This window comes from Xyrauchen texanus, chromosome 25, assembly GCF_025860055.1.
Source record: "Xyrauchen texanus isolate HMW12.3.18 chromosome 25, RBS_HiC_50CHRs, whole genome shotgun sequence".
Classification (NCBI taxonomy): domain Eukaryota; kingdom Metazoa; phylum Chordata; class Actinopteri; order Cypriniformes; family Catostomidae; genus Xyrauchen; species Xyrauchen texanus.
This window is the reverse complement of record NC_068300.1, coordinates 30,498,603-30,526,264: the sequence shown is the minus strand read 5'-3', so window position 1 is coordinate 30,526,264 and position 27,662 is coordinate 30,498,603. Positions and strand designations below refer to the sequence as shown.

The 27,662-nt window shown below is 40.0% G+C and overlaps 1 protein-coding gene across 1 annotated transcript in view; it reads right to left on the bottom strand.

Moving 5' to 3' along the window:
* Window positions 1–27,662, bottom strand: part of tns2a (tensin 2a) — an 84,477-nt gene that overhangs the window by 13,011 nt on the left and 43,804 nt on the right. The window contains 19 exon segments of the mRNA XM_052090774.1: window positions 1,022–1,273; window positions 1,276–2,084; window positions 2,340–2,499; window positions 2,973–3,324; window positions 3,326–4,425; window positions 5,110–5,226; window positions 6,507–6,572; window positions 7,100–7,229; window positions 7,362–7,437; window positions 8,991–9,051; window positions 9,313–9,425; window positions 9,545–9,628; window positions 11,477–11,541; window positions 11,866–11,988; window positions 12,101–12,151; window positions 12,926–13,109; window positions 14,085–14,134; window positions 14,854–14,892; window positions 16,265–16,303. Of these exon segments, the coding sequence (XP_051946734.1) occupies window positions 1,022–1,273; window positions 1,276–2,084; window positions 2,340–2,499; window positions 2,973–3,324; window positions 3,326–4,425; window positions 5,110–5,226; window positions 6,507–6,572; window positions 7,100–7,229; window positions 7,362–7,437; window positions 8,991–9,051; window positions 9,313–9,425; window positions 9,545–9,628; window positions 11,477–11,541; window positions 11,866–11,988; window positions 12,101–12,151; window positions 12,926–13,109; window positions 14,085–14,134; window positions 14,854–14,892; window positions 16,265–16,303 (3,871 nt within the window).

The following is a 27,662-nucleotide window of genomic DNA, read 5'->3' as shown; positions in this document are numbered from 1 at the left end:
TCTTAAAATATTATTTATATTTTATTCTCGTAATTTTGACTTTATTCTCATAATATTACGATTTTATTCTTGTAATGCTACAACTTTATTCTCAGAGTTTTGACTTTATTCTCAAAATATGACTTTATTCTCGAATAAAAAACTAACATGTTAAAAAATGTGTTATGCCCCCTGACCGAATACATGAGGAATTTTCCTACCAATAAAGCAGTTCAAGCTTGAAGTACCACCATGTTTTTGCAACTCGCTGTCAGTAGTTGAAAATAGTAGTTCAAATGTGAATTAATAATTTATTAACATGCTGGGAAAATCTATAAAAATAAATAAATACATTTAATTTATTAAATGATTCAAGCGAAGTATTTTATGATTTTCTATAATTCAAAAAATTTGTAAGCACCCTTTTGGTAAAAATTGCTATTTTCAAGGGTCTTCAAGCACCTTGTACGAACCATGTTGCTATTTATAAATAAAGCAAACAATATATTGACTTCTTAAGACACTTTTTATGTTATTTAATCAATGTTTTCCTGCCACAAAATGCATTGTCTTTGAATATTCTGAATTATTATATTTATTATATACAATACATTTTACTTAAAATGATTTTATTATATATAGATTTATATTTTATTTGGGGCCTATTTCAGCAAATATTGATATATGTATAAATATAATTGCGATGCATCTGATTAATTAATTGGCATATCATATCATATCATATATCATAATTATTTTAATTTAAAACTTACAATTGATAACCATAATTGAAAAATATTATTCTGACAATTCTGGCACATATAAAAATACTTTGCTAAAAATAAAAAGTAAATTATAAAATATGTATATTTCATTGCAACTGGGCCAGTGAAAATGTTGGTTAGGCAAGTAAAAATCTGAACTACTGGCCCAACTGGGCAGCAGAAAAAAAAAAAACGTATTGTTGAGCCTTGGTTTAATTCATGTATTAAAGTTAAATAAACCACAGTGACTTGCAAAGCCATCATGTGTCTCGTCTCACCTTGCTCTCTTGAGATGCTTGGTTTATACCAAAATCGTGAGCTGTCCTGCACAAATTTCACACTGACGGGGCTGCCCATATCACCCTGCACACTGACGTCTCCCTGTCCAGCAGGCACAGTCAGCTCTCCAACTGAAGGCGAGAATGTAACATGGTGCTGTCCAGAGGGTTGGTGACCCATGGATGCCCTCAAGGTTCCGGACCTCCCATTGGGTGAGCCTATCAGTCCGGACGGACGGCGTTTCTCAGGAAGGGGGGTTGTGGGACAGAGATGGCTGGACACCCTAAGTAGGAGCCTGGCGGAGGAGATGGGGTACAGCAGGCTGGGTCAAGAGGGAAAGTGGGTGTGGAGTTGCCCAATGAGGAGTTTGGGCTTCCCTCTATACTAGTGCACACCTGCATGTGTCCTGCAGGATGTGAAGTTTCAGAGCCCAGCATTAGCTTCCTGCCTAGTGTGGCGAACCCAGGTACTGGGGGTTCGGGTGAGGATGAGCTCTCGTGTTCACCAACAGGCCGTTGTGGGGAAGCAGGGGCAGAGGGAGTAGGTTTAGGGGTGTCTGGTTCAGGAGATGGTGACCCTCCATTAGTCTGCGGGTGAGGTGGGATGGACTTAACAGGGACGGGAGAGGAGGGCTGTGGCGTTGTTGGAGTAACGGAATGTGAGGATACTGGTTTAACAGACTCTGGTTGGGCTCTCTGGGGCATAGGTACCGTTTCCCTTGTGGGTGGCGGTGTAGCAGCAGTAGGCGAGCAGTTAGTTTGTGTTTGGCTTGATTCTGATGGGGGTGATAAAGGGGCAGAGTGTTCAGGTGTGGTGTGGATTTGTGGTGTTGGGGATGTTGTAGGCATGGAATAGGTGGAGAGTTGTTGGGTGGTGGTGGCTGTGGCAGGGAAGGGGTGTGTCTGAGGGATCTCTTGATTGGATGGAAGTACAGTTTGTTGAGGCACGTGATTGGTGCTGTTGGACTGCAGGGCAGGTGGGTAAGATCTGTTGTGGGAGTTGGCCGAACTCTTTTCACTGTTCATCTCTCTCATGTCATATTCACGGACACTCAGACTGGGGCTGGAAAGAGAAATAGAGAAAATATATATTTTACAATGTTAAAAAGTTTACTTATATTTTTTCCATACAATAAAAGTCAATGGTGACTGAGGCTCGAAAGTCTTGTTTGAAAAAAAGTCATACGGGTTTCACAATATGAGGGAGAGCAAATTACAACAGGATTTTCATTTTAGGTTGAACTATCTCTTTAAATTAAAACAGAAGTTAACACATTGATTTACAGAGTAATTACCACACAATGGTGGAGCTAGTTACCTCTCCTGGGTTCGCAATGGACTGCTAGTGTGGACTGGTGTTGGAGGTCCTGAAATATCAGAGGTTGTGGAACATGGAGCACGTGGATCTGGATGTGTCCGCCTTAAGGAACCATGGGTGATGTGACTGCGCCAGCCTATGCCATCTGCACCATTGAAATCTGACAGAGCGAGAGAATGGAAAAACTGAAGACCAGTACAGACTGATAAACAAATATGATCATGCACAGAGGCAATTAAACAAAACAAAGGCTCAAACGGAATGCTGATGAAGATAATAAAAAAAAATTATCGTATGGTGATTCAATACATGTTTACCAAAGCTTACATTTTAAAGATTTTAACTTATATATTATATATATTATATTCTGTGTTGAGCATATAAGACATGCTGCTGCTGCACAATTAGACCTGGAATTCCCATGAAGCATATCTAGACAAATGGCAATGGGGTGGAGGTGGGTTTTAGTAAAAGAAAACTCTCATAGCATGATGCAGTGAGACTATCTATCTGCAAACAACTAAGGCAATTTAAATGCTAGCCAAAGAGGAAAATCGAACTATCAAATTGGGCCATGCAGAGATTCATGACTGACCTTAAGATCATCAGTAATTTAAGCAAGTCATATCTCACCTGTATTTGTGTCAGAGGTGTACTGCTGAGTGTTTGTGTCTGTTTGGCTGTCTGTAGGTCCACTGGTGTGGTGCACTGGGCCAGGGCAGGAGCCAGAGGGAGGGGGTAGTGGCGACGTAGATTCAGACTGGTAGCCTGAGGCATATCCACGGCTCTCTGAAGGTGAGGGCTGGTAGGAGAAGCAAGGGCATGCCTGGCGGGGTGTCTGGTATTCACTGGAGCTGCTGCTGTATTTGAGATCCAGATGGGCGTGAGTGTGGGACCGGGAGGGTTCGGGGTATGCTGGGTGGCCGGCGGGCAGGGGATCGAAGTTAAATGCTGGTAAGTCATGACCGTGGGGCCCGTAGGGCGTACATGGTGGTCCTTCTTTGCCAATATTCTGCCTCTCGTTCCCTCTCCCACTGTAGCTCTGCCTCTCTGTCTCTGTCCCAGTGGAGTGACATTTCTCGTCCACGCCTAAACCCCACCTCCCGGTCCCATTGATCTGCCCCTCTCTGGCTATCAGACTCTCTGCCACGCCTCAACCCAGTATCCCGGTGAAGCTCCGCTTCTCGCTCCCAGTGTAGTCCGTCTTCTCGGTCCAAACGGAGGGTATGAAAATCTTCTCGCCGCATGCAGCAATCCCGACACGGGCAGCCAGTCGTCACTAGGCCGTCTAGCATCATGACGTCATGGTAAGGGCCAGAGGGTTTCGGGGGGTGTGGATGGTTGAGGTGATGGTGGGGATATGGAATGTATTCATCCCTACAGAGTAGTCGCCCAGTTGAAGACAGACTATGTGGATGGGGGCTGATGTCTTGGGAAGGATATGGGCACAAGTGACGTGATGGCCCCTCTGAGCAAGTGCGGTGAAGGTAGTGCTGTGGGCCTTGTTGGCGGTCCCACAGCAGGTCCGGAGGTGGCAGAGACTGGTGAGGATTGACACTGTGGTGTTGACAAAGCCCAATGACTGAAGTCATACCAGGAGAGGGAGCTCCAGTGTGTCCGTTAAGAGGTCGATCAAGGCAATAGCCATTGGATAAGTGATGGAGTCCATCGCACCCAGGTTCGACACAACGTTGGGATCGGTAGCCCACCCGACATGAACATGAACGGCCTAACCTCAGTGGCCCAGTCCGTTCAGGAGGCAAGGAGTCGCCATCGTCCAAAATGGCCGTCTCTCGGTCACGATCTCTAACTCTTCCGTCACCTTCAATTCCACCAAGGAGCTGCTCAAGGTCCTCCTTTTCTTGCTGAGTTGGCGGGGATGGTCGTGTTGGTTCATCGAGGCGGTCAGGTGGGACAGATGAGTGTCCAGAATCAGTGCTGACAGACAGAAGCTGACTAGGTCTCTCATCTGAGCTTCTTGCAGGACTCCCATTGGTGGAGGACAGGGAGGTGGAGCCTGCAGCTCGACGCTTTTTGACCTGCGCGTACAGGCTGCCATCAAGTGGTCCTCGTGTGTGTGCGATATCTGGTGTGATGCATGAAACATGGATTTTGAGAGATCATGATTTGGTGCAATACACATGTCTTGTATGTAATGAATCAAAGTCTCCACTTTTGTAGCTGTCTGCCCCTAAAGTTCACTTATATGATAAGTCAAGGTTTCTTGTGTCAAAAACAGCTGTAATTCAGTTTTAACTAACCATTTACCACCCTATTTCTGAACCTCTCAAATAAACGTGTAGTTTATGCTTCTGTACCTTTCAGACTTCAATTATGTAAATGCTGTAAATCTCTTCACATGTGAAACAAGTAACAACACCCCTACCAAATTGCTGAATAATGAATTGCATTAGTACATAAACATGGGTAGAGATATGTTTGTGTGGTCATATTTCTAAAAACCCATTTTTGCAGCTTAGTTCAGAAAGTAACAAAATATTCAACTTTTGGGGAACCAAAGGTTATATTTTAAGAACTTAAAAAAATATACCAATTGACCACTAATCCAAATGTACATGTCTTCCCCTCAATATCTAAGATAGTTAGCAGCCTGGGTGAATGGGAATGAGAATATTGTTTGAGTAGTGTCTATACAGTACATCAAACTCTTTTATTTCTAAAGAGAAAGTCACATTTTCAATTACATGTCCCTTTTAAATGCATGAATAAGTGTTGGTGTGTGGATACATTAAAGAATGGATTTTTGTACCCTCTAAGCTGTCCTGATATCTCTGATTGAAGTTCTCATAAGAGTCCCAGCGCACCACAGGATCATTTGTGTTATAGTCAACACTAACATCTGGATCATTCCTCTGGCTCATTCTTCCTGAATTACATACAAATGCACAATTAAATAACAAATGACATAGACAACCAAATATGAATCAATGAAATATGGGAGACTGGAGCTTTTTGGCTTTTAGACCATGTCTAACTATTCGCCCCATATATACTCACTGAGCACTTTATTAAAAAAACTGTGGCCTTAATGAAATGTCTGGCATGGCCTTCTGCTGTTGTAGCCCATCCGTCTCAAGGTTTGACATGTTGAGCATTCTGAGATGCTATTCTGCCCACTACAATTACACAGACATTATACTGTATTTCCTGTCAGTTCAAACCAGTCTGGCCATTCTCTGTTGATCTCTCTCATCAACAAGGTGTTTCCATCCACAGAACTGCCCCTCACTGGATGTTTTTTGCTTTTGGCACCATTCTAAGTAAACTCTAGTGACTGCTGTGTGTGAAAATCCCAGGAGATCAGCTATTACCTCCTGACCCATATCTGCATAACTGATAAGACAATAATCCCTTGAATAAGTAAGTGTACAGGTGTTCCTAATAAAGTGCTCAGTGAGTAGTGTTGTCATGGTACCATCATTTTGCTTGTGATATATTGCTTAACTTAAATTTTTATTACAACCATTATTCATTGATAATAATTATTATTATTTCTACAGTGAGGATTACATTTTACTATACAGTGATAATATATTTCTGTCACATTTAGCTTTTATTATGAATCATGCTTTTATTTTGAGGTGTATTTTTGATGGAAGTTTAACTTCTGCTCGTTTAAGTGCAAATGCTGTGATTTAATAATATAAGTTCTCTGGTCTGCTCAGTCATCTCTCATACGATGCAAAATATTCTCATAGTCTGTGGAGTCAGTGTATGTGTGGTCTGCTTCACACATTCATTTAAAGCTCATACAGACTAAGATTGCAGCATGTCGTGGGTTAATAATCACAATAGTGCATTTCAGTGTAAAATGTATAACAGATCACATGCTGGACTATGCGTGTGAGCATTTGAAAGCAGTCGTGTGTCAGCAAGACAGTGTGCGGGTAACGAAATAAGTCGGTGCTCGGTACTACCGGTAATGTAGAAGCAATGATAGCGTTACATCTTTTTTATTTTAGTAATTCCCCCATTTAATATGTCCCATCCAAACGTCTAGTTTCAATAGGCAATATGTCAACACAGGAAAGAAAATTGTGCTTGTCAAACCATTTCATGGGATCTTTAAAATGTCAAATAAAGAGTTGTCCATTAGTAAATAATTAATTAGATCTTTAATGAAGATAAAGCACAGTTTTATCTGACCTTTGATCTTCTCTGGTCCAGACGAAAACACAAACTCCACTGTGGCATCAGTGGGGAATCTGTCATCTTCAAAGAACATTTTTAAAGTGTTAATCATTGGGAAGACAGAAGACCAATTACAACAAACATTTGACATTCATAATGGTCCACAGTGGATGTTCATTCAAACAGAGTATTTTTAAAGGCCAACTTCATCCTAAACATAACATGATAAATGTTTCTCATTAAAACAATGATTGATGTTAAGGAATTTTCCCGTAGTTTTACAAGTGACTCAAGTTGCCTTCCTTGCTCTTATGTTAAGCCCATAGAGAATGCATTATGACGGTAAAATCAGTATCTCATCTCAATTATGCAGCTGTGATCTGCAGGTGTTTCCCAATGGGAACATGGGCGATAATTTACAGCACAGCTAAAAGAATACAGACTGAAACAATACAAATCACATCATAAAAAGTGAAGCTCACTCACTCAGCTGAAATCCCTAGGCAATTTCAGCTTGAAGTGGTCAGAATTACATCTACTGACATACAGCATTATTTTACTGTGAGAATATAGGAGATCCGTATCTGACTCTCGGTTTGTGAATGTACCTGAACAGGCTTCATCCAGTTCCCCTTTGCCGAACCACAGCTGAGCTCCATGAATAGTGCAGGTATGGAACTGCAGTCGAAACACAGAGTCCCTCTCAGCAGCCTGAACACATCTGTGATAACACTTTACCTACAGGAGAGCGAGAAAGAGAGAGCATAAGAAAGTGACAGAGATGGATTGAAGGAGATTAAAGTGAGGGAGAAGGTCTATAGTTTTGACAATGGTAATATATCAGGGTCAGTTCAAAACAGAAGCACATACCATGATGTCTCCTTTCAGCAGCAGCGCAGGCTCGATAGTGACTATCAGCCTTCTGCTCCCAGAACCCTGCAAATCACTACAACACACACACACACACACACACACATATTTTAAAATGTACTTTTTTTTAAATTAAATGAATACTATAGGTTGCCAAAAAATGTAAATGTACTCATACGCATGTCACTGAAAACACATACAGTTCATGTTTCTATCTTCCATGGAATGCAAAATTAGATGCTTTGTAGAATCTCCAAGCTTGTATTTTCCATTCAATGAAAACGAGGCTTTCAAAAAGTACCATAAAAGATGTCCACATGACTCATGTGCTATATTCCAAGTCTTCTGATAGCTGTACAATACAGTAGCTTTGTGTGAGGCACAGTTGAAAGTATAAGGCCTTATTCACTGATGATCTTCCCATCTGCCACAGTTCTCAAACATCATTTGTGCATATGTTTAATCCAAATATGGCATGCCAAGAATGGTTCCGCCACGTTTGACACCCATGTGTCTCGTGAGAACCAATAGCTGCGTTTCCACTATCGGGCCAAATGAGGCATTCTAGTGCATGCCAGGGCCAGTTGTGTTTCCACTGTCACTTCCTGAGCTTCACCGTGCCTCCTCTGAGCTTCCTTGGTCAAGTGCCTTTGGCCTGTCGATTAGCCTTGGACCAAAGAAGGCCAAGTGGGGATTGAGTTTTGCTGAGTCAGGTCTCGTTTTCCACCAAGCAAAGACCAAAATAACCAAACAAACAGCAGCTTCAGTCTCCATGTTGATTTTGAGGGCTAGCTAGTCTGCACAGTCTGATACCTCAGTTTGAGACTTGCGAAATAGTGGTTTTAGGGCAGCGCTGTGGGGGTATTGTCCTGATGGTGGGAATGCAGATCAATTTTGGTCACGCGGCTCATAGTCTGAGGCTATTGGCCCTGGCTAACCAGTTGATAGCCCTGACTATCACTGGCCCGATAGGGGAAATGAGGCTAATGACATGGACGTTAATCCTGTCGAGACATGACCTTGATTGATCATCATATTTGAATTGAACGCAAGTGCAAATTAGATTTTAAAGCGATTGCAGAAAGGAAGATTTTATCTGTGAATTTTGGAAGGCTCCAATTTTTTGACGTCCCATATAGACCTTATTCACAGTAGCACCATATTTGATTATTAACGGGTATAAAAAGGAGTATCATGAGTAAAGGGTATCACCTCTCTTCAATGGCACGCATGGTATAACGTTCTATAAAGCTCTTAGATCCCATTTATTTTGCACAACTCATGCTGAGTTTTTTGTCAACTGAATGTTCTTGGAAAGATGTTTTTTTCAATGTTTTGTCTGCAGAACAATCCAGAAACACTTGAAAAGACTGTACGGCTATCCCTCACAGCCTCGTTGTCATTCCCATAAAAAATGGGAAGGCAAGATGGCACGGCTGTGAATAAGCTCTATAGCCTCCATTAATTTTCTTTGTTTGTATGAGAGCGGCTCGGACATTCTTCGAAATTACTTTTTTTGTGTTCCATGGAAGAAAGAAATTCATTCAGGTTTGGAATGACATGAGGATGAATAAATTATGACATTTGTGTCCTTTTAAAATTGATATATTCCATTAGATTCTCACTCACTATATTCCAGAAGTGTAGACAAGCTGCATGGCCTGATAGATCTTCAGGAAAGGGAAGAAACCTGAGAAGAGATTGGGCAAAAAATGAGAGATAGATTAGATGAAGACTAGGAAGCAATTTGCAAACTCCCTCTTAGTCTCTCCTCCACTGCATAAGATTGAGAGCAAACATGCAATGTGTGTGTTAGTGTATTTGTGCATCTCAGTGTGAATGTGGAAGAGGTTTCACTTAAATGAACATACAGTACGCACACACATAGAGATACACATTAACATATGTATCAATGATGTCAGGGAATGATGGACTGTAACCATCAACTCACCTCCATCTTCCTGGAAGTTGGGGATGGTAGGAATGAGGACCTGATGGAGGAAGAGGGGACTGCTGTTCATTTTAATGGCCCCTGAGAGAAGACCACCAAAGTAATAGATATACCTGCAGAGAGAGAGAGAGAGAGAGAGAGAGAGAGAGAGATAAAGTATGTGAGTGCAAAGTAAGTAAGAAGAACAAATTTCAACCAAAAACAAATAAGTCCAAAATCTGGAGTGATGTACCTATTCTGAGAGGGTTGGAGAGAGGAGGACACTTTATCTTCACAAAACTTCCTCATGGCCAATGTGCTGAGGGCCTGATCTGCTCTGTGTGCACAAATCCAGTTGAAGACATGTATCATCAAAGCCACAATTTTGCAAGTCAACAAAATGTACCCTATTTACATTCAAAATAAATGTACCTGGTCGTAGTGTGCATTAATCTACTGTACAGTGCACATTATTTTAAGGAGAACAAATGTATGTCTTCAAAATGTAATTACTTTCTCCACTTCTGAAAGTATTTTGTTTGATCTCTCTGGAATACCTGATTCTGATTGGTCAATCACATACTATGTGAATGTGAACCCTTAGGAATTAACTGTTTTTCTGCATTAATTGGTAAATTAATAAAATGTAAAAATCACATAAAATGTGATCTCATCTTCATCAAAGTCACAAGACAAACACAATGTGCTTAAGCTAACAACACACAAACAATTATAATCTTTCATGTCTTTATTGAACACATCCCATTAAACATTCATAGTGCTGAAATCATTTCCGGTAGCTGCAGATTAGACCTGCACAACGTTCAGAAGGAATTTTTGGACCATTCTTCAATACAGAACTGCTTCAGCTCAGCCATATTCTTAGGATATCTGGTGTGAACAGCTCTCTTAAAATCATTCCACAGCATCTCTATAGGTTTAAGGTCTGGACTCTGACTGGGCCACTCCAAAAGGTGAATTTAATTTATTTTTTGAAGTCATTCTGTAGTGGATTTATTTCAATGTTTAGGGTCATTGTCCTGCTGCATCACCCAACTTCTACTGAGCTTCAGCTGGCAAACAGCCACCCTGATATTATCCTGTAAGATATCTTGATACATGTAGGAATTCATTTTTCCCTCAATGATGGCAAGCGGTCCAGGTCCAAAGCAGCAAAGCAGACCCACTGTACTTCACAGTTGGGATGATGTTTTCATGTTGGTATGTGGTGCCATTTTTATGCGATACATACTGCACGTTCTTCCCAAACAATTCAACGTTTCATCAGTCCACAAAACATTTCCCCAGTAGCGTAGTGGAGTATTAAGGTCATCTTTGACAAACTTCAGGCATACAGCAATATTTTAGTTTGAAAGCAACGGCTTCCTGCATGATGTCCTGCCATGTACACCATACCTGTTTAATGTTTTCTGTATATAAGACTCATGAACAGAGATCTTAACCAGTTCCAATAATTCCTTCAAGTCTTTAACTGTCACTCTAGGGTTCTTTATTTTTCATTGAGCATTCTGCGGTGCGCCTTTTGAGTCATCCTGGCTGGATGGCCACTTCAAGGGAGAGTAGCCACAGTAAGAAAACGTCTCCACAATTTGTCCAACTGTGGACAGAGGAATATCTAAGCTCTTTGAGATAACTTTGTAACCCTTCCCAGCTTACAACAATTCTTGATCGTAGGTCTTCTGAGATCCCTTTTATTTGCTAGGCATGGTCCACGTCAGCAGATGCTTCTTGTGATTAGAAAACGTAAAATGTTTGAGTGCTTTTTATAAGCCAAATTAGCTCTAACCCACACCTCCGATCTTGTTTCATTAACTGGATACCAGGTTTGCATACTCCTGATCTAATTAGCTTTGTTGATGTCATTACTAGTGGTTCACATACTTTTTCCAACCTACACTGTGAATGTTTGAATGGTGCATTTAATATGTACAAGGACAATAAAATAATTTGTGTGTTATTAGTTAAAACAGATTGTGTTTGTTCATTATTGTAACTTTGATGAAGATCAAACCAGATTTTAAGACACATTTATACATGAATGCATAACATTTCAAAGGGTTCACGTACTTTTTCTTGACACTGTGTGTATAATGACTATTAAACTGTATTTCTGACTGTTGTTCAAGGCAACCAATTTCCATACAAATTGTACACATGGACTTACCCTGCTGATATTTTGCTGTAATGCATGTAGGCAGCAATAATAACTCCTGTCTTTCCCTTGTTGCCCTGAAAAACAACCAATGCTAATAATCAATGAAAAAGCACTAAACATTTGATATGTACTTAAAGTCTGGCCAACGCAAACAAGACAGTCACAAAGATCTAGAAGATTGGATATGTATTCTTACAAAATCTCTTCGCTTTCATGCTTTTACTGGTGTTTCAAACATCTCACATGTACCACAACCTTTCGGGTCTGATTACATGTTTAACATCATCTGTGGTGACTCTCTGCAGGGTGGTCTTTAGGGTCATGTAGGCACCCTTTAGTACTCTGTCATTGCCTGTGACCCTGACATGAACTGTCCAAAGACAGCTATGACCTCTAACCTTGCAGTGCAGAACAACCACGTGCTGGGGGTCAGAGTTCAGCCAGTTGTCCATGGCTTTGCACATGGCACAGATCTTATCCAGAGGAGGAGCGTGCATATCTGGCCAGCCGAAGTCATGAACCTGAGAGATAAAGAGAGGGAGTAAAAGAGAAAGACAGAGCAAATTCAATCTTGGGTGGTTTAATCAGGCCTGTAAAGTTCAACTGTAAAGAATCATAAAATTGAGTCCCTACCTTTGGGTTTAATCGAGTAATGTCATGTCTTCTCTCAGATAGATTGAATAACTGTAGGAGGGAAATGGACTGGAATAAAGAAAATGCCACCGACACATGCAAATGACTATGCTTCATGTTGGCTAACTCAGGCAGACATACAAAGATACAGGGAGGAATTCACGAAGAAAGAATTGTGGCTGCTGATAGCGTTGTTTATTTGCGCATGCTGTCTGTGTTGTTTTCTACAAAAGGCATTATGTAAATCAGGTAACGGCACAAACTCGTCCCCAAAAAATAGTGCTAAATGCTTTTTGCATGCTGCAATTCCCCAGTTTGCATGTTGGATCTTTGGTTAAATGAAATTCTGTTTTCATCTGCTTTCTGCAGTGGCAATAGCAAAATAGCATTAACCAGAAAAATAGCAATAACTTTGTGGTAAAAAGAATGACAATAAAGTACAAAAAAGGCATGCACATCAAAAACCTGGCAAAAACAGGGTGCAGAATAAAAAAATAAAAAAATGGTAAACTCCATTGAACGGGATTTTAATTAATAAGTGTCTTTTCAAGCATCTTGCTCCTTCTCAGACTTTTTATTTTAAGTCTGAGGAAGAGCAAGATGTTCGAAACGTCACGAAAAGAATGACAGCTACATAATTTAAATATGCATAGTGAGGTGCGATACAGATAGGGTCTGGTTAAACTGGACCACTGGTGGTTAGTAAATAAGATGCTGTTTTTTTGCCGAAAAAAATAAATAAATTAATAAAATGCATACAAAAGTTGCGCAACTCTTTAGTGAATTCGCTCCACAGTGTTGTGACCATTGCTGTGAGTCACTCACCAAAAACTTGTCCTGGTGTTTGGACTTGAGCATCGCCGCCACCTCTCTGAGGTTGAGACGGTACCGCTGCTCTTCCAGCAGAGGGGGAAAAAACACAGAAATGATCCGCTCTGTGATGTAGGTGAGGTCAAAATCATAGTTCCTCTCCATTACTCTGTCCATCACCCGGTCCACACTGAAGCTCCTGAGAGACAGAGAGGAAAAAAGAGAAAGAACACACTTGAAAATACTACTAAGAAAACAGGGCATGCCAGCTTAAAAACTCCATGAAATGTTTTTTTAAGCATTGACACACACACACACACACACACATATATATATATATATATAAAAAGAAATACAAAAAAATGTAAAATAGCCTATCTTTTAAGGTACATTACGGCCGTGAAACATGATTGGCTACTTTTATTGGATCGTTTTCCCAGAATATATGATGATATATATTATTTTCAATTTTGGCACACTAGCATATAGATGCCCTTAAAGCTGATAAATATAAGAAAAAGTAACCCAAAAACTTTATTTTGATTACAAAATTTAAGTTGCTTTTTGGAACATGGTAGCTGCTTCAAGGTGGTCTACCAACTCTAAACAACTAAACAAAAATGGTCTTCCAGGTAGAAACCAGGTCCAACAGCCAGTAGAACAGCTGATCAAGCATCTAAACCTGCCTTGACCACACTGAACCAGCCAAAAACCATGTGCATCCATCAGAAACTGGATTTTCCAGAACAATAGCTCTGAAACAAAAGCTCTCCAAAGCAAAACCAGTCAAATCATTTTTTATCATGTGAAAGTCCAGTAAATATGCTGAAAGTCACTTCAGTGGATAATTAGAGTCATGTTTGCACTGAAAGTTGCCTTTGATTGGACACAGCTGAAATGTCATTGTGAACAGCTGAACTGACCATTTGCCCTGACACATGCTTGAGTTATGAGCTCTTTGCTCCTCATAACACTACAGCCAATGTGGATTTTTACTTCTCACATCAAATCAAAAGGGAATAAAACCCTAATGAAAAAATGAGGTAATTTATAAATACAGATTATCAGTCTCAAAAGTTTTGCATGCAAAAGCACTCCAGCAGCGAGCACTGAACTTCATGGTTTAATATTTGATGCTTAAAAAGCTCAAAACGTTTTTTTCAGCCTGACTTACCTTGGGAGAGTGTTTCTCTGTTTGGTGTAGGTCAGAGACTTGGTAGAGCCCTGTAAGAAAGGACAAAATATGCTTATATCATTCAGTTTTAACACAAAAAACACAATCAAATTGACTCGAGGGGACTGTTCCAACTTTTGGTAAAAAAGAGCCTCTTTTACTCTTAAGGAGATGCACATGTGCAATATGTAAATAGATGAATGCCACTGTAAGAACTAAATTGCTGTCTATGGCCCAACAGCAAAAGAAAATGAAGAACAGAACAGAACCTATTCTTGAGGCTGGGGGGTTGACGCTGACCACCACCACTGGAGTCGCAAGTTCGAATCCAGGGTGTGCTGAGTGACTCCAGGGTGTGCTGAGTGACTCCAGGGTGTGCTGAGTGAGTCCAGCCAGGTCTCCTAAGCAACCAAATTGGGCCGGTTGCTATGGATGGTAGAGTCACATGGGGTAACCTTCTCATGGTCGTGATTAGTGGTTCTCGCTCTCAATGGGGCGTGTGGTAAGTTGTGCATGGATCGCGGAGAGTAGCATGAGCCTCCAAATGCTGTGAGTCTTTGCGGTGTCATGCACAACGAGTCACGTGAGAAGTGGCTTCACCAGTTATGTAAGTTATCGACTTATGAACTGAAGAAGCTCAGATGAGTAGCAAGATGCCTTCAAGCAACAAAACACTGTCCACTGATGTGTTAATGTCAGTATGTGTTAATGCTTGTGAATGTACGTATGTGTGAAAGAGAGATAATAGGAGTGACAGAAAAGTTCTTACCAGATGCTGAATGTGTCTAGAGGAGGATGTTCCCCTCCGCTGCAGCAGATGAGAGGACAGATAATAAGATCATAATACTAAACATAACACAGATATAAGATCATCATAATAATAAGACACAAATGCACCCTATTTTGGCAACATGTGTCTTATTACTTTAACAGACTAGGAACTACAACATAAAGCACAATAGTAATGAAACTACATCAAACACAAACTGGCTGGTTCAAAACCAAAATGTTCGATGCCCATAAATGCTGTCTAAGTACACAGTCAGTTTATTAAGGCAACTTCTTTCTCTTATTCATATAATTCGAATGATAATCAGTCTGATACTGTAATGTGGCAGGGCAGAGCCGGGTCGTGATCCTACACACCCGGTCCCGTCCTCTGCCCTGCCACATGTACCTACAGCTTTTTAAACGCAAAGGATGGAAGAAAAAAGACAGTAATGTCACATTTGTTTCTACAAGATGGAAAAGCTGGTGAGTGAGAGACTACGAGTGAATGAACAAGAAAGTGAAAATGTGAATAAGCGAATGAATAAATGAGAAAAGGGTAAATACTAAAGAAGACATTTTAAAGATAGTGAGATGTATTGAACAGCGGAAAAAACAATGTACATTTTACTGTAATTAAAGGGAAAATTCACCCCAAAATTAAAATTCTCTCATCATTTACTCACCTTCATGCCATTTCTTTCTTCCTTCTGCTGAACACAAATGAAGATTTTTTTAGAGGATATAAAAAGGTGTTTTGATACATACAATATACATGCATAGTCAGTGAGGTCCAGAACTTTAGGACATAAAGGCAGCGTAAAGGTAATCCATACAATTCTAGTGGTTTAATCCATGTCTTCTGAAGAATTATGGTCTGTTTTGGTTGAGAACAGAAAAAGGACACTCCCTTTCCACTATTAATCTTGACATCTGCAGTCTCCTTGGCACCTTCATGAGAGAAGCTTGTTCACACTTCATTGCTCTTGACATGAAAGTTTAGGACCCCTTTGACTAAGCATTGAAAGGACAAATAAACGTAATAAAAATCTTCATTTTTGTTCAACAGGAAAAGACAAGTCATACGAGTTTGAGATAGCATAGAGAGAGAATATTTAATTTTTAGCTGAACTATTCCTTTAAGGGGTGACTATTTGCCCCCTGGAATATAACACACAGTATTTCGTCCATCTGTTTTCAAATACTTCAACTGAATCAATTCAATGAAATGGCCACAATTTGTGTTTAAGGCCTAGAATAGAATACTTTGAATTGTATCAAATGCTGAGATTAGAATTAAACAACCGATAAATCAACAGGAATTTTATGCCCCAATATTTGAAATACACTGGGCATTTTCCCACTTTCAGTGGCATTTTTGCCCCAAGAGAGCAAGAGAGAGAGTCACTCACCAGTTCGGATGGTTGCGCCGTGATGCAGGCTGTGTTGATCTGAAAAAGAGGAAAGAAACATGACTCAAACACAAATTCTGCATCACCTCCACCATCCAAAACACACTCGCTCACAATCCTCTCGTCTATCCGTTTCTTCCCAGGATGAGGGGAAAGGAGTGGCGAGGCAGGATCTGTAGTGATGGGTTGAAGGAAATACTTCTTCAAAGCAACAGATAAGAAACCTATCTGCTGATAACAATTACATTGACTAGAGAGAGAGATTGTGGATGAGCAATAACCACACACTTTCCTGTGAAAAAAACAGTCTAAGCTGGTTGGCTGATCTTAGATGTTTTAAGCTGGTCTCCCAGGATGATCAACTGAAAAGTGCCTAAAACCCTCAATCAGCTAACTGGCAAGTCTGATCAAGGAGACCAATTAAAGCAAGCCAAACCATTAGGCCAGTTTTATGGTTTGTTTTTAAGGGTATTGCACAAATTCCTCTTGGATGATTTTGTAAATAAAAAACACAAAAACAGGACACAACAACATCATTTGTGGTATGCACATCACACACCCAACACACACACACCATGTTTATATGTCTACATGTTTTGTCCTAAAGGGGAAAGTGGGTGGAGACTTCACTTCATTAAAGTTCAGTGTGATTACACAAGGCAGGAAAATAAGTGTGTGTGTGTGTGTGTGTGTGTGTGTGTGTCATGCTTACGCAACACATAGACCCTCCCCTCTTTGCACATCCGATCCCCTGCCCAGTCCTGCCCTGTTTGTTTGGCCACAGGAAAAGGGTTGAGGCAGGAGAACTCACTCTGAACCACAGAGACATTATACTCGGCCTTGACTTATGACTGTGTGTTTGCGTTTTGTGAGTCAGAGAGAGATAGAGAGTTATTAAAGATGTATGTTTTTGTTCAACAACACAATGAAACGTAATTTATGAGGCACTGGAGGAAGGAGGAGGCCTGTTTGTGGTGTAGCATATCGTATGTTTTTGTGTCTTTGGTCTGTGTGTGCAGCTCCATATTCATGCTGTAGATGCATTTGCTTTCTTGAGGGTGTGAATAGATGTAAATAGTAATAGATCAGTGGTTGACAGCACATATAATCCAAGGACAATGGCTCTTATGGTATGTTCTGAATCAACATGAATACATGAGGGCACACCAACGAATCTAATTTTAAGGGTAAGAACAGGTATAAATAACTCTTTTAAGGAAACAATTGTAGTTCACCACTTTTTAAAGCGCATTTGTACTGTGCAGTATACAAGCAGAGTACACAGCACTGTTGCAATGCACTTGACCTACAGTACTGCATCATTTCAAGTGCAAAATACCAGGCGCAATTTTTAACATACCGGTAATGTTTTTATTTGATCAGACATTAAAACATTTGACACCAAATTGAATGAATCGTCATTTTATTTCCAAGATTATAACTGTAAGAGTAATATGCAACAATTTAAAATGTTTGTAAGGCACATTGTTTCACATACTATTTCTAAAAGTAATCAGTATTCAGTGTATACTAGATAGTACACAGTAAGCGGTACGCTAGTATTCCATTCTAAACGTAGCGTGTTTGTTTGCATGGTTGTTTTGTATGTTGCTAGGTGGGATCAGATTATGATATCATGTTTCCTCTTTTCTTAGCTAAAAAGCTGCTGTCACATTTGAAGAAGGTGAACGATTATGTCTCAAAACTGAGGGAAGAAAGAATGCAATTAAAATAGTGAGGACAATATTTCACCCCAGTGCTGTTTACCACTAAAGGAAGAGACATGTTCTCAAAGGTGCAGTATACAGACTCTCCCTGCACGATCAGGTCTGCATGGCCCTCTGTCACATGGTAATGGAAGATAAGTGTTAAGTGAAACACAGTGTAACTATTTTTGCCATGTGTAAGAGATATCACTGAGTATGTGTTAAACACATCAGACGTTGAGAGCTAATTACTGTGCAATGATCCGAGAAAGAACTTCACACTCTCTCAAGGTCTTTCACTCTGAACAGATGTTTCTTCTTCAATGCCTCTCTCTATCTTTCTTTTTACTCCTTTAATTCCCCAGGACCAATTTCCTGCTTCCTCTCTTAAACATTTCTCCTGCTTCCATTCCTCTTTTCCTTTTTCTTTCCCTCTGGGTGTCAATCATTCCTAAACATTTCCACATCTATCCTGTTCATGTTTTTAATGCCCTCCTCGTTCACCCTCTCTTATTCTCTACTTCTGTACTTTGGTTTTCCCTAACAAAAGTTTACCATGGTAACCAAAATACCACAGTAACCACAGGTACTACAGTTCAGTCATGACAACTCTCAGAACGTAATGTTACAGTGGATATGACAAGTTAGTAAGTTTGCATTTAACAAACTAGATCTACTTACACAGTACGAAGAATATCTACTGCTAGAATATTCAAAGACGTGCTGATTTGAGCATTTAAGCCATGATGCTGCGGCACAATTAGACATACGTAAGGCATCCTGCATCAAGCAATTAGGACATGCTGCTGCTGTACAATTAGACATACGTACTATCCCCTTCAAGCTCTAGACAGGTGGTTCAGGGGAGGAGGAGGGATTCAGAGAGAGCTGTTAAACCAGCATACCTGTAAACAACTGAGCCAATTAAATTGTTACACAAGGAGTAAGTACGCAAGTTGATTGGCTAATGGATTACATGTCAAAGGATCTATCAACTTTTGCCATGGAGTATGCAAGCCGATTGGCTAACAGATTACATGTTCAAAGGACCTACAGTATCAGCTTGCACCATGTAGAGTTTTATGACTGAATTTAGAATGATGTATAGTTAAAATTAGGGCTGTCAATTTAATGTGTTAAATTTGTGCAATTAAATATATAAAGAATTAAGTGTAAAAAAATAATACAATTAATCATGTCTCCTGACATGTACTTAAATTCCGTAATAATTGTACGAATTTCCTACCATACGAGCCGCAATTGGGCAGAGATATCTCTCATTGTTCATTACGTAGGTGAAGCAGATGTAGAGGCGATGTCAGCAAGCGAAATCACTGACTTTTTCAAGCTTGAAGTACACGTGAATAGGTTCGCTCACTCGAGGAAGCACAACAGGTGGGCAAAACACAACAGAATACAGGAATCTTGAGACGTGATATTCAAAGTTTCCACTACTTTTAACTTGACAGAGCATCCTAAAAATGTGGCAATTATGATGATGAACACCAGTGATAACAACAACCTATGGCATTAATTAATTTGATTAATTAATCGGCATGTCATGCAATTAATTCGATTAAAATTTCTAATCAATTGTAATCAGTGGTGCTTGCTATGTATAGGCAAACATGACTTTTACTATTGATGAAAGATGTAACCAAATACAGTGGTGGTGGTGTAGTGGTCTAATGCATATAACTGGTAAACTGTTAATCAGAAGGTCGCTGGTTCGATCCCCACAGCCACCACCATTGTGTCCTTGAGCAAGGCACTTAACTCCAGGTTGCTCCGGGGGGATTGTCCCTGTAATAAGTGCACTGTAAGTCGCTTTGGATAAAAGTGTCTGCCAAATGCATAAATGTAAATGTAAATGTAAATATTCAAGATTGGAGGGACAAAATATGAAAGTGTAAACATTTCCAGCACATAACTCACCCTACACCATTTGTTACAGACATGAATGATACCTCAAAGTTTGTGGCTCCTTGAAGTAAGGTGTGTTATTATTTTTCTAAGCCATTGGCCTTTAAAATGGGCAAATAAAAATCCCTGAGGAGGGACCTGAGCCAGTAAGTAACCTAGCAACCACTTAGAAAACCTCCAAGCAAGGCCCTAGCAATTGCATAGCAACACTCTGACAACCACTCAGAAGAACACCCTAGCATTCTTCTGGTGACTTTTTCACGGCCAAGAATCACTTACATTTTTATATATTCTTTGACAGTGGTAGCAAATACAAACTACCACAGGTTTATTGAAGCACCAATAAATGTAGTAACTATGGCTAAGTGTTAAGACTGCAGGCAAATCGGGTTTTTGTGAACAAATCAGATTTGCGCGTTCGAACCTATCTGCATGGGTAGCTTTGGTAACGACATAGAGGTACCCACATGATGATGCTTTCAAAACAGATGTGGGAAAAATGGAGGTGCATCATCTCGCTCTCCAAATCTCCCTGTCCAGTCGCGGTGAAGATCTCCTCCATCGCACAAGAAAAACTCAGCGACGGAGGAGACTGGTAAATATTGTGATGTTCCGTGCTGCAGTTATCAATTTTTAACATCATCATTGTGTGTCATGTTAAGAGTGATGCAAAAGACCGTTTGAAATGAGCAGCCAGAGTGTCCGGACTGAGACGCATCTGAAAAAAATCAGATTTCAATCGCATTTGAAACCACCTCCCGATGTGGTTTGAATCGGATTAGGAAAAATCAGATTACATGTGTTTTTTTGCTGTCCAGACTATCAAAAACTCATCTGGATACAATCTGGATATGAAAATCAGATTTTTAGTGGCAGTCTGAACAAGGCCTATATTATTCTGGCTAAAACTATGGTAACCATGGGTTTTCTTGCCCCACAAGCTTGCACATTCAATTTCTTTCCAAAATACTTTTCTCTTTCCTCTCTTAAATAGTTTTCCTTCCATTGCCTCCCCTCCACACCAAAACTTTGTTCCCTCATGTAGCTTAACCTTCTTCCTTTCCCTCTCCAGCTTCCTCCATCACTCAGCTGGCTTTCTTTCTCCTTTTCTGATCCATGCTTTCCACTTTCCATTTTGTCTTATTTTGTAGAATGCCAATCTCTCCCTCCCTCCCCAGACAGCCCACAGCCAGAACAAACTCCCCAAAATTCCATCTCTAGGGCCAAAATGTATATGCACAACACCAGCAGCAGACTTGTGTCCCTTCTCTATTCCCTGTTTCTATCCTTTATTCATTCTCTCAAGGGTGTAGGTTTGGAAGTAAGTGAATTGCCTAACACTTTTAGAAATGAAAATTGCAAAAATTGTTCCTTTAGGGGTAGAACAGCTTGTCACTGGGGCAGTACCCTGAAAAGTACAGCTGCAGTACCCTTTATTAGTCAATTGGAATGTATTTGTACATAATCTGTCCCGAAAGAGTACATATTACCTAAGGTGATAAGAAGGTAATGTGGGGGTACTTTGAATATACTGACCCAGTGGCAAGCTGCTGTACACTTCAAGGTACAGTTTTTGCAGTTTTGTTCTGACAGTGAATCATACATGGGTTATTTTATTAACATTGACAAGAATTATATATGAGATGCCAGAAGCAAAGTACTGACCACGACAGGGCTTCTGAGAAATTAGGAGTCATACCGTTGATTTTGAACATCTATTACTGTTCATCATAGCATTAGAGGACAAAAGCATAGTTTCAAAAATTTTTGAAAAACAGAATATACATTAAATCAAAAACTGTGTCATACAAATATCTCCATTGTACCACATAAATAAACATTGCATGAAATCTTACTGTATCGCTATTCGCTTTGTACAGTATATTAACAGCCAGCATATCACAACATGCTTTACAGGCAAATATCAACATTAAATGCAATAATTTTCAAGTTACTAAGCATGATATCCAAAGCACTAACCTGTTCTACACTGCACCTTAAAATTACTTTTGTTGGTGCAACCTAAAGAAGTCAGTTTGATTCAGTGACATTAAATAATAGTTTTTACTTGACTGAATCCAGTTCATTTAGATGCAACCACATTTTTAACAGTGCATTGCTATAAAGTAAAACAAAACTTTCTCTTTCACTAACACACCATACCTGTGCAAACAGACAACCACACTTCTCTAAAACAATTGAAAAATGGGCATGACACTACTCCAGGTCAGTTCAAAACAGTTCACGTCCTTCTTGAAGAATTCAAAACAACTTGGGGTTCAACACTGGCTAAAACCTTCCAAAACCATTTTATATCCACAACGTTTGTTAGCTTCACTCCCAACATCCTGTCCTAATTTTCCTTCATCCATTTCTCTGTAAAGTAAAGCCCCCTGTTCTGTGCCCCTGTATACTGCAGTGGGCCCTGAAGAACATGTTCCCACATGTAATGGGACGGTAAGGGTGAGGAGCGGTCCATATGCAACTAAATGTGCCAAGTGTAATACCACAGAAGTATTAAAGAGGGTTATTTATGTGAAAGAGAGGTTTTGAATATAGAGTGGCTCTGTTGAATCAAAGGTCCAAACGAAACATGACTGACGTCACTATGGTTGCCACGCTCGTAGTACAATACTGAATTTATAGCCAGACAGCAATCTTACACAACCTTAAGTATCGCACGATACTCATGAAAAAGTATTCACAACCAATTTGACTTCTACACTGAGATGTCCCATTCAGAGTAAAACTGGAAGTGCAATGAGTAAAATATGTTAGGCAGCACTTGATTTTACTGAGAATGCTTTGGGTTCATGAAACCTTGGTGTGTTTTTGTCGAGTGTGTAAATCTACTACCCGATTCCACGATTGTGGAAGAAACACTGTCAGCATCCACATTTGAGGAAGCTTTTTGACTGGGAAGTGGAGGCTGAAGGTCAAGTTCACTCTTGAGAGCATCTCCACCAAGTTAGGTAACCACCATATATACTGTACATTAGGTCATTTAATATGGGTTCTTTTAATGACCAATTCTTAAACTTTTACATTGGTTACCCCTAATATTGAAGATTGTAGTGCTTCTTTGTCAAATGTATTGTTATTTGCTATTATTGTCATGGCCTTTTAAAATAAATTTAGTTAACACAAAATTTTTGACAGTGATTAACATTGTTGTTTAATTGATTGAAAATCAATACTGTAGCTATTTGTCTGTTACCTCACAAAGCCAAGAAGATATCAGCCAAAATTGATTGCCATTTCAGAATTGGAGCAAGTTATTACATTTTGACGAAAGATTACGAAGACATACATGTATGAGTCAGAGTAAGGAACGTGTACAGAGAAGTAAATAGGGTAAATTTTGATGCCATAAGCATCGAACTTAAGCAAAACATCATGTGTGTTTATGTTTGTCTGTATAGTAGTTTTTCTGTAGAGACCGGCAGGAAATTATATTTTCTATCAGGTTTCTATAGACAGTTCATGATTTGTCTTGACACAGACTTTGATACTGTCATTCAGGAGAACTGCTCCATCCGTTCTGCATTTGTTTCCTGATCATAGAAGTGTGAGGCTTTTTAAAGAGTTCCTCTAAGGAACAGAGGAACGTGTGTGTGTGTGTGTGTGTGTGTGTGTGTGAATGCTGGAGATGTATGTAGGGATAACATGGACAGAGAGAGGAAGTGTAGATCAGAAGGTGTAACATATAGGATGGAGAGAGAAAGATTATGTAAGTAGTAAACAAATATGTGTAGGGTGGGGATGAACATGAGAGGAAAGGAAATGGAGGAAGGAGGGGAGAGAGAGATGGAGGGATGTCAGAGCAGTGAAGGAAGTGTGGGAGGAGAACGAAGGCAGACGGGGGTTCGGGTGGGAATGGTGTAATTATTGCAATTAGTCTGAGCAGAATGAAGGACCCTCAGGAGGGGTAGATACCAGCTTTTCCACACTTTTCAACTACTTACTGATGGAAAACAGCCTTTAATGAAGTCTCCTGAGACCTCACGTCCACATGTATGGACATTACGTTTAGGCCTCGCTATAGGCTATGCATAAATTAATTTCCTTTAAACCAACTGATCTCAGATCAGGAGACTCTAGGCTGTCATTAAAGGGTTAAACTTTCGACACACGAGTCATGTGACAAAACAACATGGTGCTGATCTCAGCTGACTTTGTCTTTGTATCTGGTAAGAAACCTCATTATGTTTTTACATTAAAACCTATTTGAGTAAAAAGAAGAGTCACTAGTTTAATCCGATATGCCATTTTAAAAATGTCATTGATTTATCACGAATTACATGCTGCTAAACACAATGACCACGTACGTGGGCCATAAGCTCATTTTCCTTAAAATACCCTGTATTCACTGTGCATTATCACATTGAGAATCAATAGATGCATCCAAAAGCTGGAAAATTTAGCTTTCAGAGGCTGTATATGTACGTATATGCAGACAGCACACTGGAGGTTATGTCATTCACTAATTATGGAGCAAGGGAGCTTACAAAGACTTTCTATGCAAGTGCATTCAATCCAAACTTCCGGTTTAAAGTTCAGTTTCAGGCTACGGATGATGTTTGAACCACTCAACATGGTTGGCAGATGTGGTACAATAGTAATCAGTACATAGATTCTGAATTATAATGTATAATTTCATTTTAACATAGTTGGCAGTGATTGGATGATGCTGACCATAACTTTGATGTAATGTATGTAAGATCTCAAAAACATGAATAACCAACACTTCTGGAAACATAATAAACAATTTGATTAATAAAATACTTCTTTAGCTTGGTATTATTTCAAATTTCATAATTAGTCCCACTGTCCACATATATGGACATACATTTTTCGGAATTTTGTTTATATATTTCTTAGGGGCTACTAGTTACAAATCAAAAAGGGGAATGGTAAATACACACAGCAGTCATGCTCAGGTCTCAGGAGGACAGAGTCAATCAGGGACACCATTTTAGGATTAAAATGCTATTTTACAGACTCAATATATGCTTTTTTCAGCCATGATTAAATACTGATTGGATTAGTTTGAATCATTTCCATGATGGGAGATTAAAGGCGCAGTATGTAAAAACCCTTCAGATTCAGAAACCCTTGTTATTAATGACACCTGTGGCAGCTACCTGTTGCTCGTGCTCGCACTCCATAGGGATGCAAGCATCGACCAAAACAATGACATAACATACAAAGAGACTGAACTTGATTCACCAGCATCATGATGACAGATGAGGAAACATACTTAAAATCACACAGTTATGATTGTTTTACTACAATCTTTGAGACTGTATATTATATTTGACTGTCCAGTGCTGGAAAGGGGCTAAAACAATGTGTGGATATAGGTCTGACTATGGGAGAGTGTAGTTTGAAGTAATCACTTTTCTTTGCATGATACAGTGACTGCATTTATACAATAGCCCATGTCGACATTAGATAGCTAGCCAGCTTTATCAATAGCTGTTAGCTAAATTTGGTGGATGATGACAGTAGCCGTTTATAAAATTGACTACAATATAAATATGTTGAAAAATGTCAGTATTGATGTGATTCCATCACATCTGTCATTTTGATATATCAATGCGCTCTTGTTTTACAATAATTTACTGTATATATTTTCTGTTTAACCAAGTTACGTTACACTAATGAATGGGTCTTTTTGTATTATCTTGAACATTGTCTAGCATTCATTTCACATGTTATTGTAGTTTTGCTAAAATTACACAGATCAATCCTTATGGCACTATATTTCACATGCTTTGCATTTATGTAAGCTTACCTGTTCAATAAGAAGAACGCCAATTCAGGGTCGGTTTTGATCCCCAAAACCGAACGAAGATCCCTCCAGGAATCAAATGCCCTGCCGATGTTCACTCTAGTTTTCACTCGACCACGATCACGTTTCCGCTCAGCCAGAAGGGATTCAGTAAATACAGTTTGTGTAGTAATCTGTGTTGTGCTCGGAGCCGGACGTTTGCTGGATTCCATCTCTAAGATAACATTACCTATGTTGCAGTTTGTTGTCGCTGTTGAATAGCGGAAGAGAGGCTATTACTGTCTGAGGCAAGGCTCTCGGGAGCGCGCATAAACGTCACATCCTTTGGATTTTCCCGGCAAAAGCGACCCGCTCCCTTCATATGAAAATCAGTCTACAGGCTTTAATAGGCAACCTAGGACGTCCGTTTTTTAGGCTCATTTTTTAAGTTGAGTTACAAGGCGTTCATTGGCAAAAAAGGGCGAATATTACAATGTAAATTGTTACATATTGCACCTTTAAGGATATATTTGCATGGGATGTTAAATTTTTACAATGATATTTTTGTTTATGTTTTGCTGACTGGATGTCTTGGACTTTACAGTGAGGGAAAAAAGTATTTGATCCCCTGCTGATTTTGTACGTTTGCCCACTGACAAACAAATGATCAGTCTATATAATTTTAATGGTAGGTTAATTTGAACAGTGAGAGACAGAATAACAAAAAAAAATCCAGAAAAACCCATGTCAAAAATGTTATAAATTGAATTGCCTTTTAATGAGGGAAATAAGTCTCTGCAAAACATGACTTAGTACTTGGTGGCAAAACCTTGTTGCTAATCACAGAGGTCAGACGTTTCTTGTAGTTGGCCACCAGGTTTGCACACATCTCAGGAGGGATTTTGTCCCACTCCTCTTTGCAGATCTTCTCCAAGTCATTAAGGTTTCGAGGCTGACGTTTGGCAACTCGAACCTTCAGCTCCCTCCACAGATTTTCTATGGGATTACGGTCTGGAAACGGGCTAGGCCACTCCAGGACCTTAATGTGCTTCTTCTTGAGGCACTCCTTTGTTGCCTTGGTCGTGTGTTTTGGGTCATTGTCATGCTGGAATACCCATCCACGACCCATTTTCAATGCCCTGGCTGAGGGAAGGAGGTTCTCACCCAAGATTTGATGGTACATGGCCCCGTCCATCATTCCTTTTGACGCGGTGAAGTTGTCCTGTCCCCTTAGCAGAAATACACCCCCAAAGCATAATATTTCCACCATGTCTGACGGTGGGGATGGTGTTCTTGGGGTCATAAGCAGCATTCCTCCTCCTCCAAACACGGCGAGTTGAGTTGATGCCAAAGAGCTTGATTTTGGTCTCACCTGACCACAACACTTTTTCACCCAGTTCTCCTCTGAATCATTCAGATGTTCATTGGCAAACTTCAGACGGGCCTGTACATGTGCTTTCTTGAGCAGGGGGACCTTGCGGGCGCTGCTGGATTTCAGTCCTTCACGGCGTAGTGTGTTACCAATTATTTTCTTGGTTACTATGGTCCCAGCTGCCTTGAGATCATTGACAAGATCCTCCCATGTAGTTCTGGGCTGATTCCTGACCGTTCTCATGATCATTGCAACTCCACGTGGTGAGATCTTGCATGGAGCCCCAGACCGAGGGAGACTGACAGTTCTTTTGTGTTTCTTCAATTTGCGAATAATCACACCAACTATTGTCACCTTCTCACCAAGCTGCTTTGCGATGGTCTTGTAGCACATTCCAGCCTTCTTTAGATCTACAATCTTGTCCCTGCCATCCTTGGACAGCTCTTTGGTCTTGGCCATGGTGGAGAGTTTGGAATCTGATTGATTGATTGTTTCTGTGAACAGGTGTCTTTTAGACACCTGGGAGACAGAAATCTCTGATTGAGAGGGGGTCGAATACTTATTCCCCTCATTAAAATGCAATTCAATTTATAAAATTTTTTACATGTGTTTTTCTGGCTTTTT